At 37.1% G+C, this 16,125-nt stretch overlaps 1 protein-coding gene and 1 long non-coding RNA gene across 2 annotated transcripts; one reads left to right on the top strand and one right to left on the bottom strand.

Moving 5' to 3' along the window:
- The first annotated feature begins 7,866 nt into the window (after positions 1 to 7,866).
- LOC148088738 (uncharacterized) lies at positions 7,867 to 10,498 on the top strand. Its single transcript, XR_015709217.1, has 2 exons — positions 7,867 to 7,963; positions 10,001 to 10,498. It is a non-coding gene; the product is annotated as an uncharacterized LOC148088738 (long non-coding RNA).
- A 3,024-nt stretch (positions 10,499 to 13,522) lies between these two features.
- Positions 13,523 to 15,701, bottom strand: LOC148088737 (transcription elongation factor 1 homolog). Its single transcript, XM_087779045.1, has 4 exons — positions 15,636 to 15,701; positions 15,255 to 15,372; positions 15,117 to 15,187; positions 13,523 to 14,554 (listed from the first exon to the last, which is right to left on the bottom strand). Exons 2-4 carry the CDS (start codon positions 15,368 to 15,370, stop codon positions 14,490 to 14,492), a joined length of 252 nt encoding a protein of 83 aa, XP_087635171.1. The 5' UTR covers positions 15,371 to 15,372; positions 15,636 to 15,701; the 3' UTR covers positions 13,523 to 14,489.
- Positions 15,702 to 16,125: the final 424 nt, after the last annotated feature.

Raw genomic sequence — 16,125 nt, 5'->3', positions numbered from 1 at the left:
CACTCACCCGGGTGTCCGGGCGTCGTTTAAGCTTGTCGGAGTTAAGTTTGTCTGGCAGGGCCTTTGTAAGGATGTAAAGGGATGGGTAGCCTCATGCGTGGCATGTCAGCGTGCTAAAGTGCACCAACACACCAGGGCACCTCTGAAGCCATTTTCGGTTCTGACAGACGCTTTGATCATGTGCAAATTGTTCTGGGAGATCTGCTGCCTCATTCCCAGGGTTTCACACATTTGCTCACGATGGTGGGTTGGACCACAAGGTGTACTCAACAGCTTCTGCAGACATGGCACGGGCATGTGTTTCCACCTTGGTCACACGTTTCGGTTCCCCGTCCGACAAAACATCCGATTGAGGTGCCTGTTTCCGAGCTCTGGTCTGGTCTCTAGGTGTGCAGCTTCATTCATACCACGGCGTTCCATCCTCAGGCTAATGGCATGTGTGAACGTTTCCACCAGTCACTTAAAGCTTTGTTGCATGCGGCACTCACGGATGTTAACTGGGTGGATTGTTTGCCAAGGGTTATGCCTGGGGTGCGCTCAGCTCCTAAGGAGGTTCTAGCGGGCTGTGTAGCGGGTACATGGGGGTGTGTTCTCTCACCCAGTGGATCATGGGTAGTCTGGCAAGAGAGTATAAATATCCGTGCTCCATTATACACTCTCTCTCTGATCCTGGACTTCTGAAAAAACAGTTCACTCAACAAACGTCTCGTTCCTGCATCCTGCCATTATATATATTTTTTAGTTTGTATTTTTTCATTAGTAGGTAAGTAATTTTTATTTGTATAGCGCTTTTCCAGACCAGGGTCACAAAGCGCTTAAACAATCAAAACAATATTCAATAAAGTACAGTATATACTTTAAAGGGCAAGATAAAACTGATAACACAATAGGAGTTCCAGAAAATCAAGGAAAAGCCTGAACAAAGCTTACATATAATATTTTAGTTTTGGTTGCGTGGAAGAATGAAGTAAGTCTCTGGTTTTGTCACAAATCTAGATTATATTTTTAATGGTGCCCATTTAAGCTCTAGTGCTCATTTTTTTGGGTATTGCATAGTCAGTTGTTGAATGTTGTTGTTTAAGTGTAGACAACAATATTTTTCCCCTGGTTGACATTTTAGCTCAAGGAGCTGTTGAGAAGGTTCAGTGAGAATTCTGGTTGTATTACTAGACAAGGAGTTATACTACTGGGTATCTCCTGGAATTCGAATTAGGGGTGGAAGCAAAGTGGCTCCCCCTGCAGGGCATCTGAGATATTTCTAGATTCTTAACTAAGATAGTTAGGATACGTTGGTCTCTGGTTGATTAAAGTAGACATACTTTTTCGGTAAGCCAATTCAGACAGAGCCCGAGTCAGTCCTAATTATAGGCTTTATCGAAAAGTAAGGTTTTAAGATTATTTTTAAACTTAGAGTGTCTGCCCTCCGGACTGAAGACGTTAGTTGGTTCCACAGCAGAGGGACTTGAAAACTGAAGGCCCTGGCTCTAAATCCACATTTAGAGATTTGTGGTATAACTAATAGATCAGAATATTTTTGTTGTTAATTATTACAGTCACTCTTATTCCTCTTTGTCAATGTGTGCTATTTATGTATGTATGAAACTAATTAGGAAATTAAATAATAATAATAATAATATGTTCTTCCTTGACTATTGTTTTGACTTGAAAATGTTTAATTCATTAGATCTAATTGGATTTATCTGACTTGTTTATTACCATTACTTTTGATTTTCAAGTTATTCCATTTAATTTTATTTTTATTATTTTAATTATTAATAACTTTATTTGCTATTTTGTTTTATTGATCTCTTGATCTTTATAATGGATTTTAATTAGTTAATTAAAGTTTTCATTCTTTGATTTAGATTTTTCTTTTTCTTTTCTTTTTTTTGTCTTGCTTCTTTGCCTTTTATTTTTAGCATTATTATTATTATGATTACTATTTATATTATTATTATTACTATTATTATTACTATTATTATTATTCATTTGTTATATTAATTTATTGACCTCCTCTTTTCAAGAGAAAAGTAACTTTTAAAGTTAAAGTTCTTGACAGGGAAGAAAATAAGAACCTTGATTCTGTTTTTAATGGTTATTCTTATTATGAGTTGGTTACTCTGAATGATTTTCTGATTTCCTATCATAGCTCCCTATTGGCCACTGGCTGGAGTGCATGGGTGTGGCAGGAGTATAGGACGAGGGTATGGAAAAACACAAAGAATTTTGGTCAACAAAGGCGCTTCTTTGGCTTTTAGTCCAGGAACTATGTTACAGTTCCCAAATGGTGATTTCTACAGTGATTACCCTGAACTGTACAAACAAGACCTAAACCTCGCCCAACTCTCCACCAAGAATAGACTTTTGCCCCAGAGAGGGAGGCAGCTGTGTATTGGTTTAACATGATTGAACCATCTGATGGTTTCTCTGAACTTGAACAGACTTTTGAGAATTCATTCCTATGATCCACCCGTGGACCCCCACACTGCACAATGAACTATATCTGGGATGATGATGACCCTGTTTCTGACGACAAATGGCATGATCTGGTCACAAATTATGAACTAGACGTGACATTCTCTTGGTGGGTCAGGATGTTGTGGCTGCTAAATTATAACAGTAAACAGTTATTCCCAGAATAACATATTCTGATTGCTACACTAAGCTATGATGAAAGCAGCCATAAGATACTAAACAAAAACCTGTGTGGACAACTGATGCAGAATTTTATCTTAACCAATTAAAACTGAATCTGTGTAGAGCTGCTGACTTGTCACCTCCAGACTATACTATAGAGACTAGACTATCCTATACTAAACCATTTCATCTTGTTGTGAGTGAAATTGATGATGTTGTTGTTTGGGAATTAGACTAAAATGGTGAAAATAGTAAAAAATAGAGACTAAAATAATGTAAGAGGGAAGGTCAAAGAAAAATAATACATTAGGAGATACATTAAAAGAAACACTGAGACATATCAAAAAAAAAAAAAAAGATTTAAGATGTGTGTCTGTATCTCACCGCCTGAACCTAAGGAGCCACAACTGCAACATCTATGAAATAAGAAAAATAAATATGACCTTCTCTATTTAAAAAAAAACAAAAAAACACCTACCAAGAAGAAATCTCCTTGAAGTAAATATTAATCAAAGAAAATTGTTAAGAATAAGCAAAAGATTAATCTAAGATAGATTCTGTATTTCTGCCTTGGGTAGATAAATTAAACAAATGGTTTAAACTCATCTTTAATAGCAGAAACCATAAATTTAATATCATGAATGTGAATTGATTGTCAAGTTTTGGGATAGCTCAGGTTCACCATATTGGTAACCCAGGGGCCAATTACATCAAATACTTTGATAAAAAGCCTACAAGGAAGGACGTCATCTGAGCAAGAGGAGGGTTTCATCTTGTTCACTAGTGCCAAAATATCACCCAAAGATACAGCAGTGAAGGAGGACCAAGAGGAGGAGAGGGGCTCAGAGACAGTAGGGGTTCCAAACAAAGGGGGAGAGATTTTCTCTTTGATCAATTTAATTTTGTCAATGAAAAATCTCAACAATGCATTGCTGTCAGCTTCACAGAAGACAGGCGTGATTTGAGGAGCAGGAGACACGAGAGAATTAATCTGGGAAGTTCTCTACATCAGTGGCAGCCAACCATACAATATACAATACGAAAAGTGAAACTTCGAATTAAAAAGTTAAATAAAAAATGGAAATATGTGTCTGCTTCTAACGTTCTAAGCCAACTATAAACATTTTATGAACAAAATATAAAGCAGGGAAAAGAATTGACTTAGAAAAATGTAAGACCCATCAGAAATAAATTACGCCTTCAGGAAAGAAAATAGTGAATTATATATTTATAAACTACAGAACTATATCAGTCTCTAAATTACTTTGATTTAAAATTAATCTACCTTAAATTAAATTTGCTCAAAAAAGGACTAGAACGAGAGATTGATGGAAAGAAAAACAAGTTGAGCTGTAAATTGGTTGAAAACATAGACTTGCAAGTTTAATTTATTTTATTATGAATTTTATTTTCATCATAGGTACACTTCAAATGTGAGAGACAGAATGTGAAAAAAATCCAGGAATTCACATTGTAGGATTTTTAAAGAATTTATTTGTAAATTAGACTCAGTCACATTCTGTCTCTCACAGTTGAAGTGTACCTATGATGAAAATTACAGACCTCTGTCATCATTTTAAGTGGGAGAACTTGCACAATCGGTGGCTGACTAAATACTTTTTTGCCCCACTGTATGTTAATGGTATCGCAAAAACCAAGAAAGATTCCAAATGAATTCAAACTAGCTAAATAGAAATATCTGACTGTTCTTCTAACAACTATCTGCCACTTCACTTATGGCGTTTTGAAATATAATTGTGATGGATATGATAATGTTAAGGTGATATTATGAAGTGGTTTGGAAAATGGAAATCTCAAGCAGCATCTCTCTTTATGCCTGCTACTGTTTTTCGGCAATTATTGTGATCTGCGGGTGCTGTTTTATCCCTTGTTTCTGCTCATTATGCTACCGTGTTATTGTATCTGCTATTGGAGTGAAATCTGTGCCTCCCCTTACAAGATGGTGTTGTTGGAGGATCATGATACGTTCTGATGCAAAATAAGAGGGATTGAAGATATATCCTCAGATTTACCCACAGATATGTACTGATGTTTACGTACAAGCTAAAATCAACAATATGACCTTTTGTATTAGAAATAATATATTCAAATACATTCTTCTATTCTATGCTATTCACCTTCAAGATATTTGATTTTATAATTCACAAACTAAGGTTGAACTATTTTACTTTTAACATCCTGCATGAATGTGTGTGGTCGTGTGTGCATTGAAAGTGTGTGAACTCTGTGACCCTGAATGTTTTTCTTTTCCAACATTTCAAGAGAAATCATTTGTCTGTCTGCTAACCATTACAGGTTTAAAGTGACAAACACAGAAGATGTGTCAAAGGGGACTAATCTGATCATCTATAGTATGGGGTAATGGTAATAAATCACCTGAAGGTGGGGGCCAATGGAGGTGAATGAAAGGTAGAGTCTGAAGAACTCTTTGGAAGAAACTGGTCGGTGCACCAGGATTTGGCGGGGAGTGGACCGAGCGCTCGGACTTTGGCATTCTTGAAAATGTTCTACATTTTTGAATAGTTTCTATATTTCTGAATAATCTGCATTTTTGTTAACTTTGTATCTTGATTTTTGTAATTGTACTTGAGGTCTTGCATGGCCTATTATCGTTATCATTTCTACCTTAAATAAATTCATTGTTTTTATTCTAACCTTGCTCAACATAGGGCTTAAGGCTTCTTTTAAAAACAATAGCGGGCTTAGTGTTAGGGCGTGTGGTGCTTTCAAAGATTTGGGTTAGGTAAAGAGTCAAGCACTGGGCCTTAAAAGGACCAGACACTGGGGAAGACCGGTCCCAATTAAAATCGCCCACCAAAATGATTTCTTTGTATTTCAGTTCAGATAACAGCTGCATTAAAGAAGATAATGTCTCTGCAGTGACAGAGGGGGAGCCTATAGCAACCGGATTATTAGGCGCATAGAATAAAAGATTCAGTCAAACATTTGACTGGGGTTGCGTTATGCATCCACTGGATCAAGCTGTGCTAAAGGGAATGCCAAAAAAACGGTCAGTAAAGTCAAACTTTATTAAGCGTTATGACAACTCAATTCACTCCCATTGTAATGATGTTTAAATTATGTTTAAAAGGCTTCAAGCAGCAGCGTGTGAGACTGGTGTTGTGAGCATACAAATGTTGAGTGCGCAGCAGTGAAGTTAACCTCGTGTATGACAGCTAGAGCGCGGGTGTATGACATGTTGAATGCACGTTTATTAAATCCCACACTGTGGTGACGCAATGACGTAATCCTGCCCACGGCGTGTTGGCTGAAAGTTCATATATAAGGCACTCCGGATAAAAAGGTCGTTTTTTGAGAAATTTAAAGGCTTTTAAGTGAGTTCTAATTGGATTTGGATAAAATCTCAGAATCTACATTAATTAATAAAATTAATACGAAGGACAAAGATCTGGAGCCCTGCCTTTTTTTTCAACAAGAAGTTGGATTGAAGTACGTCTTAACGTAGGGCGGAGATTACCTAATTTTAAGGATTAAGTATAGACAGAATGTACATTTGAAGCCGGCTGTACTTGAAACTTTTTAAAGAATTCTACTAGAAGGCCGTCAGGGCCTGGTGCTTTATTATTTTGCATACTAGTTATAGCTAATAGGATTTATTTTACCAAGAGGGGATTACTGGAAAATACAAATAATTTATAAGAGTTCATATCGTCTGTATTGTGCGGAGACTCTGATTTGTAAAATAAGGAATAGAAGGAGCTAAATATTTAATAAATTCTAGTTTTAAGTTTATTTTTATACATGGTACACTCTGTAATGAGTTTATTTGATTGCCAATGAGAGTTTTCTGTCGCGTTCCTAAAATCATCATGTCTGATCAAGTGATCAACATGATTTAAATTCAGTTAGTAAAGTGTTTCAAATTGTTATGACCTAAACTAAATTTGTGTCATGTTCTTTGAGTATTATTCAGTTTAGATTACTGTGAAGTAACTTGGTTTAAGCAGAGTGCGCACACAGACTGAGCGGTCTCAGCCCAATTTAGTGAGTATAAAACACACACTCATTATTTATTTATTTTATTTCAACGATGAAGGCAACATAAACATTGCTTCCAGACAATCTACAACAAGTAAGTAAGTATGTAAGTAATTTGTATTTATAGAGCGTTTTTCCAGACCAGGGACACCAAGCGCTTAAACAATCAAAACACTATTCATTAAGTCTTACTTGTTTGTCACGTATAGCTAAATGAAAATTTGCATTTAATTTAAATTGATAATTAATATTGGATTTCACATTTAGAAAATGAGTGGAAAATGTATATTTCAGTTATTTGTTTTATTTGGTCATTTATGTTAAGTTATCAATTTAATGGCGTTTCATTTTTGTTGTTACTGTTGTTTTAAGAGAGCGGGTGATTTCTATTGCTGAAAAGAAAATGACTTAACTTAACGTTTTATCGTGTTTATCTATTATTTTTGTTGAATTCACAACTGTTGAAAAGGTGAAACAGATAAGAAAATAATGAATACAACATTTTATGTAGACAGGTGGAAGGATTGAAAGTAGATACAAAAGAGTACAAAATAAAATGTATGATTTGTGGAAGGTAAAGTGGAGATGAAGGGGGAGGGGAAGAAAATAGTGAAGAGTAAGGGGAAAACAAAGGAAAACAGATAAGAAAAACGATAGAAAGGTTTCAAATGTTATTCAAAAGAAGTAACAAATTTAACAACAGCTATAAACACAATGAAAGAAATGGAAAGCAGAGTATAAGGCAAATATTTAGAGAAAAATAGACAAATGAAAAAGAGATTATTAAAGTAAAAAGGAAAAAAAATTCAATTGAAAGTTTGAGAAAGAAAGCAAGTGGAGGACGGAAGGAAATCAATACATGAAAAAGAAAAGATTGCTAAAGGAAACAAGAGAGTGTGGGAAAGAAACAGGGGAGTACATTATTGATTTGAATAAGGAATAAGGAGAAGGATTGAGAAAAGAAACACGTTAAAAAGAAGATGATGATAGGAAACTGCAGAAGAGCTGCACGAGATGCTGATGCTGCATCAACTCCATCACTCCTCCAGTTGGACGAGAAGGAAAAACAAGGAGTGGTTGTTTGACTGGCAGGAGGAGAAGCACACAAGAGAGAGGGGGAGGAAGGGGAGAGGAAAAGAGAGGTGGGGGCGTTTCTCTGCTCAGTGTCGTCTATTCTCTCTTTCCAGCGTCGATCCATACTGAGCTGCTGCTGCTGCTGCTGCTGCTGCTGCTGCAGCTGCTGCTGCTGCTGCTGCTGCTGCTGCTGCTGCTGCTGCTGCTGCTGCTGCTGCTGCCGGACATCGCGGTGAGTTCTCTGTTTAGTCATTCATGTCAATAGAAAAAGCCGCTTGTGTCAATGATTTCAACCATGATGAGAGAAGTTAGAGGTTGAAGCTGCCATTCTTCCTCAGTGAACAGGTAACTGGCATCAGCACAGCAGATGATTGACAGCTCATATCTCTGATGCTAGGCTCAGTGTCACTCCTCATCAGCTGTCCTGTATTTACGGCACATCTAAAAATGCTGTGATGCCAAAGATCCACAGAAAGTTTTCCCAACTGCGACTGGTGTCATTGTGAGTCTGGTAAAGCCAGAACGACTTGGAGTATTTCCACATTTACATTGTGCTCCTTTCAGTTCTGAGCAATTAAGCCTTAATGTGCCGGCAGCAGACGCTTGATCTTCTGTCCGCCCCCTCAGTGGAGCTTTAGACCTTACAAACTAACATCCAGTCATCAGGCACGGACCTTCAGCTCTGTCCAAGTTTCATCTCGAGCTTATGTAAACATGAAATTAACTTCAAGCACAAACATGTTTGAATCGCAAGTGTGAGGGACACGAAGGAGACACGTAAGAAGAAAGTGAATGTTACAAGTGTCAAAAATGAAAACAGTGGATTTTTAAGGCTGAAGGATAAAACTGAACCATGTGTTCTAGAAAATGCGTTAAGCAACAGGGGCAAAATTACTACCACAAACAGCTATAACTCCGTCCACCTGTGCTTTTACAGCCGTCACTTGTGGCACCATTTTTACCACTTTAGAAGAACTATTCTTGCTAACTCTCGTCTTAGTCACTTGTGTGTTTCGACATTTATTTTTGTTTACCGGATATATGTCTTCACTACATCAACCCTTATGAACCATGACAGACATCATGTTATAATTGTGATACATGTTATAAAGACTTTAAAGCTGTAAAGACCCATAAAGACCCATATCTCTGCGAGAAGATCATTTGATTGGTTCATATGAACTCAAATTACTAATTTAAATATTTTCTGACAAGATCAATCAACTGAAACAACAAGAACTCAGATTAAAAGTAAATTTAACGTCCTTTAAACAAGCTTTTTAAAATTTATGTTATTCAATAAATTTGATTTGTTGTTTCAGTTTTGAGTTAGCTAAATTCAGATTTACTTTGCTCATCTAATACTTTTTATTTGCCATCTATTTACGTGCAGCAGAATGATGAGTAAGCCATCGCTAATTATGTGATCATCCCACTTGATAAACATGGATGGATAGATGGATATAATCAAATAAATACATACAAAAAAAAAGAAAAGAAAAAAAGAAATAAATAATTCAAACAAAAATGAAAAAGTGCATGTTAAGCTTGAGGGAGAGAAGTGTTGTGGCACCGTACGGCAGAAGGAACAAAAGCTGTCTTGAAACGTTTCGTTCTGCAGTGCATGGAGAGGAGCCTGTTGCTGTGGTTACTCTTCATCGCCATACTGCTCCTGACAGTAAATATATTTGTGTGTAAATATAAAAAATATATATAGTTCACAAAATAATTATTTGGTTGAAATTTACTTTGCCATACATTATTTCTATCACAATATAATATATATGTAATACAAATATATGTACTGTGAGGAGCAGTATGGCGGTGATACAAAATAAGTGGGTGTCATGTGATGATGTCGACACTATCAGTACCAGTATCAGTACTGGTGTGATTGTTCAGTATAATCAATTGTACAATCTTGAAAGCTTAGAAATCAAATTTGCCTTTTTCAAAAAGGTGTTTATTTTTTTGCAACACAATCTAGGACCACCAGCTTTAATTCCAGCACATTACTATAATAGGGAAGGAAAGAAGTTACACAAATACACACCAACAGCAGTAAATATTGAATTAAACTAACTTAAATTAAAGAAAATTGTTTATAAACACTGCACTGGAGGCATTAGCTAGCATTCCATTTGACATCTGACATGACATTCGACGTGTCTTCCAGTATGGAAACAAGCTAATGCTAAAGCGATATACACAGAGATGAACAAAGAGGTTTTCTTTTACTTTACTTCTGTGACATTTCTTGTTTTCACAGCTCCCAGCAAGAGCACAACACAAACCCTCTTGAGTTGTCATCATCCTCATCAACAAGCCCAGATATGGACGCCTCACAAGAGCACTAGAGGAGGGAAGGAAATATGGAGCGAGTGTCGAAGTCATCTTAACGTGATGGATTCTATCTGCACTTGCTCACAAAGCCAGCAGGCAAGACTGTGGTGCAGACAGCAGATGTGACTGAGGTGAGAGGACCAACGTCCCTGAACAAGGACCACATGAGGAATTCTAAGCTCAAATTCCAACACCAAGCCACCATCTTGTTTGCTTCTGTGACCGTTGTCAAGATAACGCTGAGAATTGACATCAGGACTTAACTCGTCAAGTTAGATACACTAATCTCCTTTAAACCCTTGAAGATACAGTACGTTGGGTGAAACGTGGAGACAAATTATGTCCCCATGACCACAATCACAAAAAGTGAAGTCAATGTGATGAAAGACCACAAATACAATAAAAGATTTGATTGAGTGAATGAATGGAATATCACAGGTGCCTTAATTGGGAAATATATAAGGAGAAATAGAAAAATTCACTTTCATATGTGCGTGTGCGTATGATTGTGTGCTTGTAGCGTGTGTGTGTGTGTTTGGTTGTATAATGTCAAATGTAGATCCCCCAATGATAATGATGTTTTTTTGGTCGAATTAGAAATCAGATCTTTTTTTACATGTGGAAGAAGGTCAGGAATCTTTAGTTCTGGTGTGTGAGTGACTACAGTGAGTGATGCACAGATTTCACGGATGGTTTGTTGCTGCACCTTGACTCACAACAACCAGAACATAGTAGCCTTAACAAATTATGATTAATTATAATAAAGGGAACATTAAAAAACGGCCATCAGGAGGTGACACGATAATGTTTGTGCTACAAGAAGAAGCTCTGTAATGTGCTCCTTTACCAAACCCCAGTACGACCCTGTCTCTTCACTCCCTGCTGCTGATTGACAGCCCTGACGTTAATTGGCCATGTGGGCAGCGAGGATTTATCATCCACTGAGGAGGAGTGAGGATAGCCTTTAAACATGGCAACAGAGTCTGAGTCAAAGTAAAATGAGCAAAAATCTGATTCCCCTTGACGTCGTCTAACAAACTCCTTTTTTGAATGGCTTTGCTGTCCTTCTGCGATGGACTCAATGGTTTCCTGATACTGTTAGTGACTGAGCACTGGCAGTTCAATCTTTGACTCAAGCTTAAGGGGAAGTTATAGATGTTTGGAGAGGGAGAGCACGTGTCGGTCTTGTGAGGCTTGCAGTCATTTCTAGGTTGCATGCAATGTGTAGTTTAATGCTTGACGAGTGTGGATCCCGGAGGATGAACGTTCTCTTTTGTCTCTCTCTCATCTCAGGTGTTGTCCTTTAACACTTCCCTGCTCCTTATGAGCTGCAATCCACAGGCTGGAGCTGGAGAGATACGAGGAAAAAGAGAGAATGATTACGAGGGCACGAGTTGGGCGCCTTTGCTCTAATCTCGACCACGGGTATTCTTGGGTTGATAATACAGATGTGGCTGTTATTGCTTAAGAATACGCGTAGACGAGTGGAAGCTTTATCTTCAGGACTGGATCTTCCTTTCTGTGTGCCGCTAGTTCCATCGCGCCTGCCGGAGAATCCGTGTGAAGCGGTTTCGGTGCTGATAGCCAGTAGACTAGTAATAACCAGCACCATTAAAAAAACATGTAATGTTTTTGCTTTTTTCAGATAAATGCCTAAACATTACAGAGTTACCTGAAGAAAGTTGGTACTAATTCAATACTAATTGACACTAATTAAAGTAAAACTATAATACACATTTTTATCAGAGGCTTAAACAAAATGGTTCTATATAATGAAAAGATTATCCAGAAGAACAGTAGCAGCTTAGTAGCAACAGACTGTCATTTGATACATAAACTACCATCTAAGAAAGAGCCCAAATAAATCCATTAAGTATCGAACAATCATTGTATTACAGTAGTTCCCACACTTTTTAAATTGAGAAACCCCAAAAAGTGACCTACATATTTACATTGCATGAGTTTATCTTCTCAGAAATGCAGCATTCACAGCATGGAAACATAGATACTCATTATAGATAAGATTATATTGAACCTCTGCGCTCTAAAAAGGTTCAGCCAAAATTAAAAAAGACTTGTGTCTCACTAAAGATACTTAATATTAGTAAAATATATGTCAAACATTATAGGACTTATCTAGGTTACACTTTTAATTAATCTGCTTCTATATTCATTTACACTGCATCCATGTTTCATTGAGGTACAAACAAGAAACACTCATGACTATAAAGTCTTGCTGTTTGAATAAACATAAGCTCAATCTGTATTTTCTTGTCAACGGGAGCAGAAAGAAAAGTAAAATTGCTCAGGCAGTGGCACAATCCCAGAGACGATAAATAATGCAGGCTCCATTTATCAAATGTACTTTTTAAAAGCCCAAGGCTAATATCCAGCTGACCAAGCGATTATATCTTCATCTCTTATTGGCAACAGTATTTTGTTCATCTATCATATATTTCCACTGATCATCCAAAATGTTTAACCCCAACAAATGCTGGACTGATAAAGACATACACATCTCTCGCAATGACCTCATCTAATTTGAACATTTTTCACATTTTAATGTTGTCTATTGTGAGTAGCCACCGGGGCTTTATGTGTGGTGAAGCTGTGATCTGAAGCCATTTGACACATTCAACCTGTTGAACCTAAAGATGACTTTGTTTTGTGTATTTGTGCGTGTGCAAAGCTACATAATGACTATTGGGAGTGCAGGTCCAGGTGCCTAGCAACCAAATGGCTGTTTCTATGGCAACAGTTGCCATGCACTCACAGAGTGGATGATTGGCAGCCTTGACAACAGAGACACAATGCCACTTGACCTCACGTTCTGAATAGGGGAGAAGGAATAGTGGAAGAGAGAGTGGTGGCAGGAGGATGAAGTAGTAATCATTCTCCACTGCAATCATCCTACTGCGTTTCATAAGGTTTCGTCAATACCGCTCCAGCTGGTGTCCATCATCAAACAACACAGTGTTCATTGCTGCTTGCACACACACTCCAGAAGTTGGGGAGTCACAGCAGCCACTTCACATCTCATTCATTATCACTCTGCCTGCTGCGTCCTCTTTAATTTGTGATCAGCTACATCCTGTGCTCGGTGGAAACCGGACTCAGCAAAACATGTGCTGTGGTGGCAACTGAAAATTGACTTCACTTGCCTAGGATGTCTAAAGCTATGCATCCTTGAAACTTGAACATTTGACTTTAAATGTGTTGTTTTTTTTACATGCAATTAAAATATATTTAACTAAATTGGACTGCTGGACAAATCATTTATCCTCCAGGGGATCAATAAAGTATAAATCTATATATATATTACTTATTCCAAAAGGATTAGCAAACCTTTAATAGCCCTTTGGATCACTTAGTGCCCCTGGGGTAGCTTGCTTTATCAAATGGTTGGTGACCTCTGGTATAGTGTATGTAACAAGATGAGTAATAACACTTTAAACTCAAAGATTTAATCTTGAAAACGAATTGCACCAAAAAAGTTTAAACAACTAATGGATCTAATGAATAGATAAAAAACTGCACATTTGGAAGACCAAAATGACATCATTTATTTTGAAGACCATAATGTTAAATATCTTGTTCAGTGAAAAACATTTTTAAAACAAATAGACATTTAACTTTGGGGGAAAAGACATTTTCAGCAAAGAAAAATGACACCTGCATCTTAATTAAATTAACGTTAATTTCTTAATTGTGAAAACATATACCATCTCTTTAGTATCTGACTTAATGTGGAAGGACTTTTAACGATTTTAACTGTTGAAGTCGACCAGTCAAATCTCTATTTTGGTTCCACAGCAATAACTGATGGCAAAAACACTAAATTTAAACTCAAAACAATATTTTGAATAAATAAAGCTCAGACATCATATTCCCAAATGTATTAATTTCCAGTTACAGAGGCGTCAAAAACCAGGACTCAATCACATTATTACTACAATATACAACACAGGAGCAAACACACATTTGAAGTGTGATGCTTGTTTTGTATTCAGCAAACATGAAATAATAAAGTAAATTCATCAGATTGAGTTGCACTGAACAAAGTTCATCTTTGTCAGACAATACAGCCCATGTATGAACATTATTGGTTACACAATCTCATTAAAAATTTAAAAGAATCTTTATCTAAATGATCCACTAAGAAAAAAAACTTTGACGCTTGTGCGCAATCCATTACATGTCGGTTTATGCAATACAGCTGTTCAGCTGATCAGATAACATCTCGTGGATAACACTTCAGCACTTTTACTTCACAGACATCATGTCGACAATCCTACTCTTCGTCTTCGCAGACCAAGTAGTTTAGTAGATGTCCTCTCCAGAGGTGGCTTTTCATGTCTCACTTCAACCTTGTGGTCACGTGCCATCTTCTCGTAACACATTCCCACCAATGCAAGCTATTTATTGGCTGATTCACAGGCATCTATCCAATCACTGTAGACATCCACAGGCTCCGACAGGTCTGTTGATCAATAGATTAAGGAAATGACAGGATCAAATGTATATTAATAGTAACAATCACAGTTTCCTTCATTAGGTCTAATAAAAGTGAAAACTTAAAAAGCCAGAATGAGTCCACACCAAGTTCGCAAGATCTTGGTCTTACATATGAAAGTACAAATTATTTGGAACGTTTGAATTACTTTTAATGTAAATCTCTATAAGCAGTTACAATGACAAAACAACCTCATATAGTTGTGCCTCCCAGATATGAACGGTTTTCACTTAAATCAATTATTTATTTGAATATTAATTGAAAATGAAATAAATAAATAAAGGCATGGTAGTTCATGCTGCTGAATTTACCCCGACTTTTGTGTAGAAGATTTTTGCAAGCATATATTGTTTATAAATGTATAGTTTGTTTTATACAACACATATTTAAAGAACTCGCAACAGGTGCCTTAAATATTTAAGATTTTCTTTTTCAATGCTTCATGGCAGCGTTCTTTCAGATAGAACGTTACCTTCCAACAAGGTGGTGAAACGAAGCTCGCTATAGCACCAATGAAAACAAAGGATACATGTGATGGGGGTCTGGAACTCCTCCAAACAAACAGTGCAGGAGATTATACCGGTGTTTCTGCTCCTCTCCCTGACAAAATGAGAAAGACAACAGTTACATACACAGAGTTAAAAATTGTGATTCTAGGATGGATTACATTTTAACGTCGCAGGACTTCTCGTGGTTGCAGAATGGACACGTGAACTGAGAGTCCAGGTCTCCAGTCATCTTCTTCTTCGGTGGAGGCTTTCTTTTGGACTTTCGGCGACCCATTTCTAAAGAGCCGTCGAAGAAACAGTCGAATCCGTCAAAGACCACATTCTTTCTTTTAAATTTTTAAACACAACTGCTTCGGTGGTAAACTATTGTGGGTTAGCTGCTTATTGTTAGCATGCGTTTACGTCTTTACGTTGAAACATTCACAATTGTATAAAGGTTATACTGAGTTACACGGAGGTTCTTGACTTACACAAAAGTGGTTCGGTATTCGAACAGCATGTAAGATAGTTCTTAAAAGTAAAACAAAAGTTCTGTTTACCTTTGGTTGTGACGACCGACACGTTTCAGCAATACGGAAGTGGCTTCTGCTGAGCCCTGTCAAGAGTCAATGCCGACTTGATGATTGGTCAGTTCAAGACGTCACAAAGAAATCCATTGGTTGAGTCCTACGTCGATCCAAAGGATTAATTGTGACGCAGCATCACTCCCGCGTGGTGGCGACAGAAGCGACACAGGTTGGCTAATATAAGATCAGCTTCCTTTTTACAAATAATTTTCAAATAGTTGAAAATACAACTCAGTTGATCGTGTAGCGCCTTCGTTTCGCTGTAAACTTGAATATGAGCGTAGATATGAAAACATAAATTTTATTTGGAGAACGTGATTGTTATTGCATTACTGGTAAACTATTTAAATGCAAGGATAACAAATAAATGAATGCTGAGTCAAGTCGTATGTTTAGATTTTTTTCTTGGCTAAGTTTTTTGATATATTTAAAACTAATGTGTATATTTTAGTGTATCTTAAAT

This window comes from Callionymus lyra, chromosome 1 (assembly GCF_982586985.1).
Source record: "Callionymus lyra chromosome 1, fCalLyr1.hap1.1, whole genome shotgun sequence".
Lineage (NCBI taxonomy): Eukaryota > Metazoa > Chordata > Actinopteri > Syngnathiformes > Callionymidae > Callionymus > Callionymus lyra.
Note: the sequence above shows the minus strand (reverse complement) of the source record. Positions and strands in the feature narration are given on the sequence as shown.

What these genes read in the sequence shown, in the direction of transcription:
- LOC148088737 (XM_087779045.1), bottom strand. Translation starts at nt 15,370, where the DNA reads ATGGGTCGCCGAAAGTCCAAAAGAAAGCCTCCACCGAAGAAGAAGATG. An exon ending in AAGTCCTGCGACGTTAAAAT is followed by an intron (nt 15,188 to 15,254) that starts GTAATCCATCCT and finishes TCATTTTGTCAG; the next exon opens with GGAGAGGAGCAGAAACACCG. An exon ending in GTTCCAGACCCCCATCACAT is followed by an intron (nt 14,555 to 15,116) that starts GTATCCTTTGTT and finishes ATTGATCAACAG; the next exon opens with ACCTGTCGGAGCCTGTGGAT.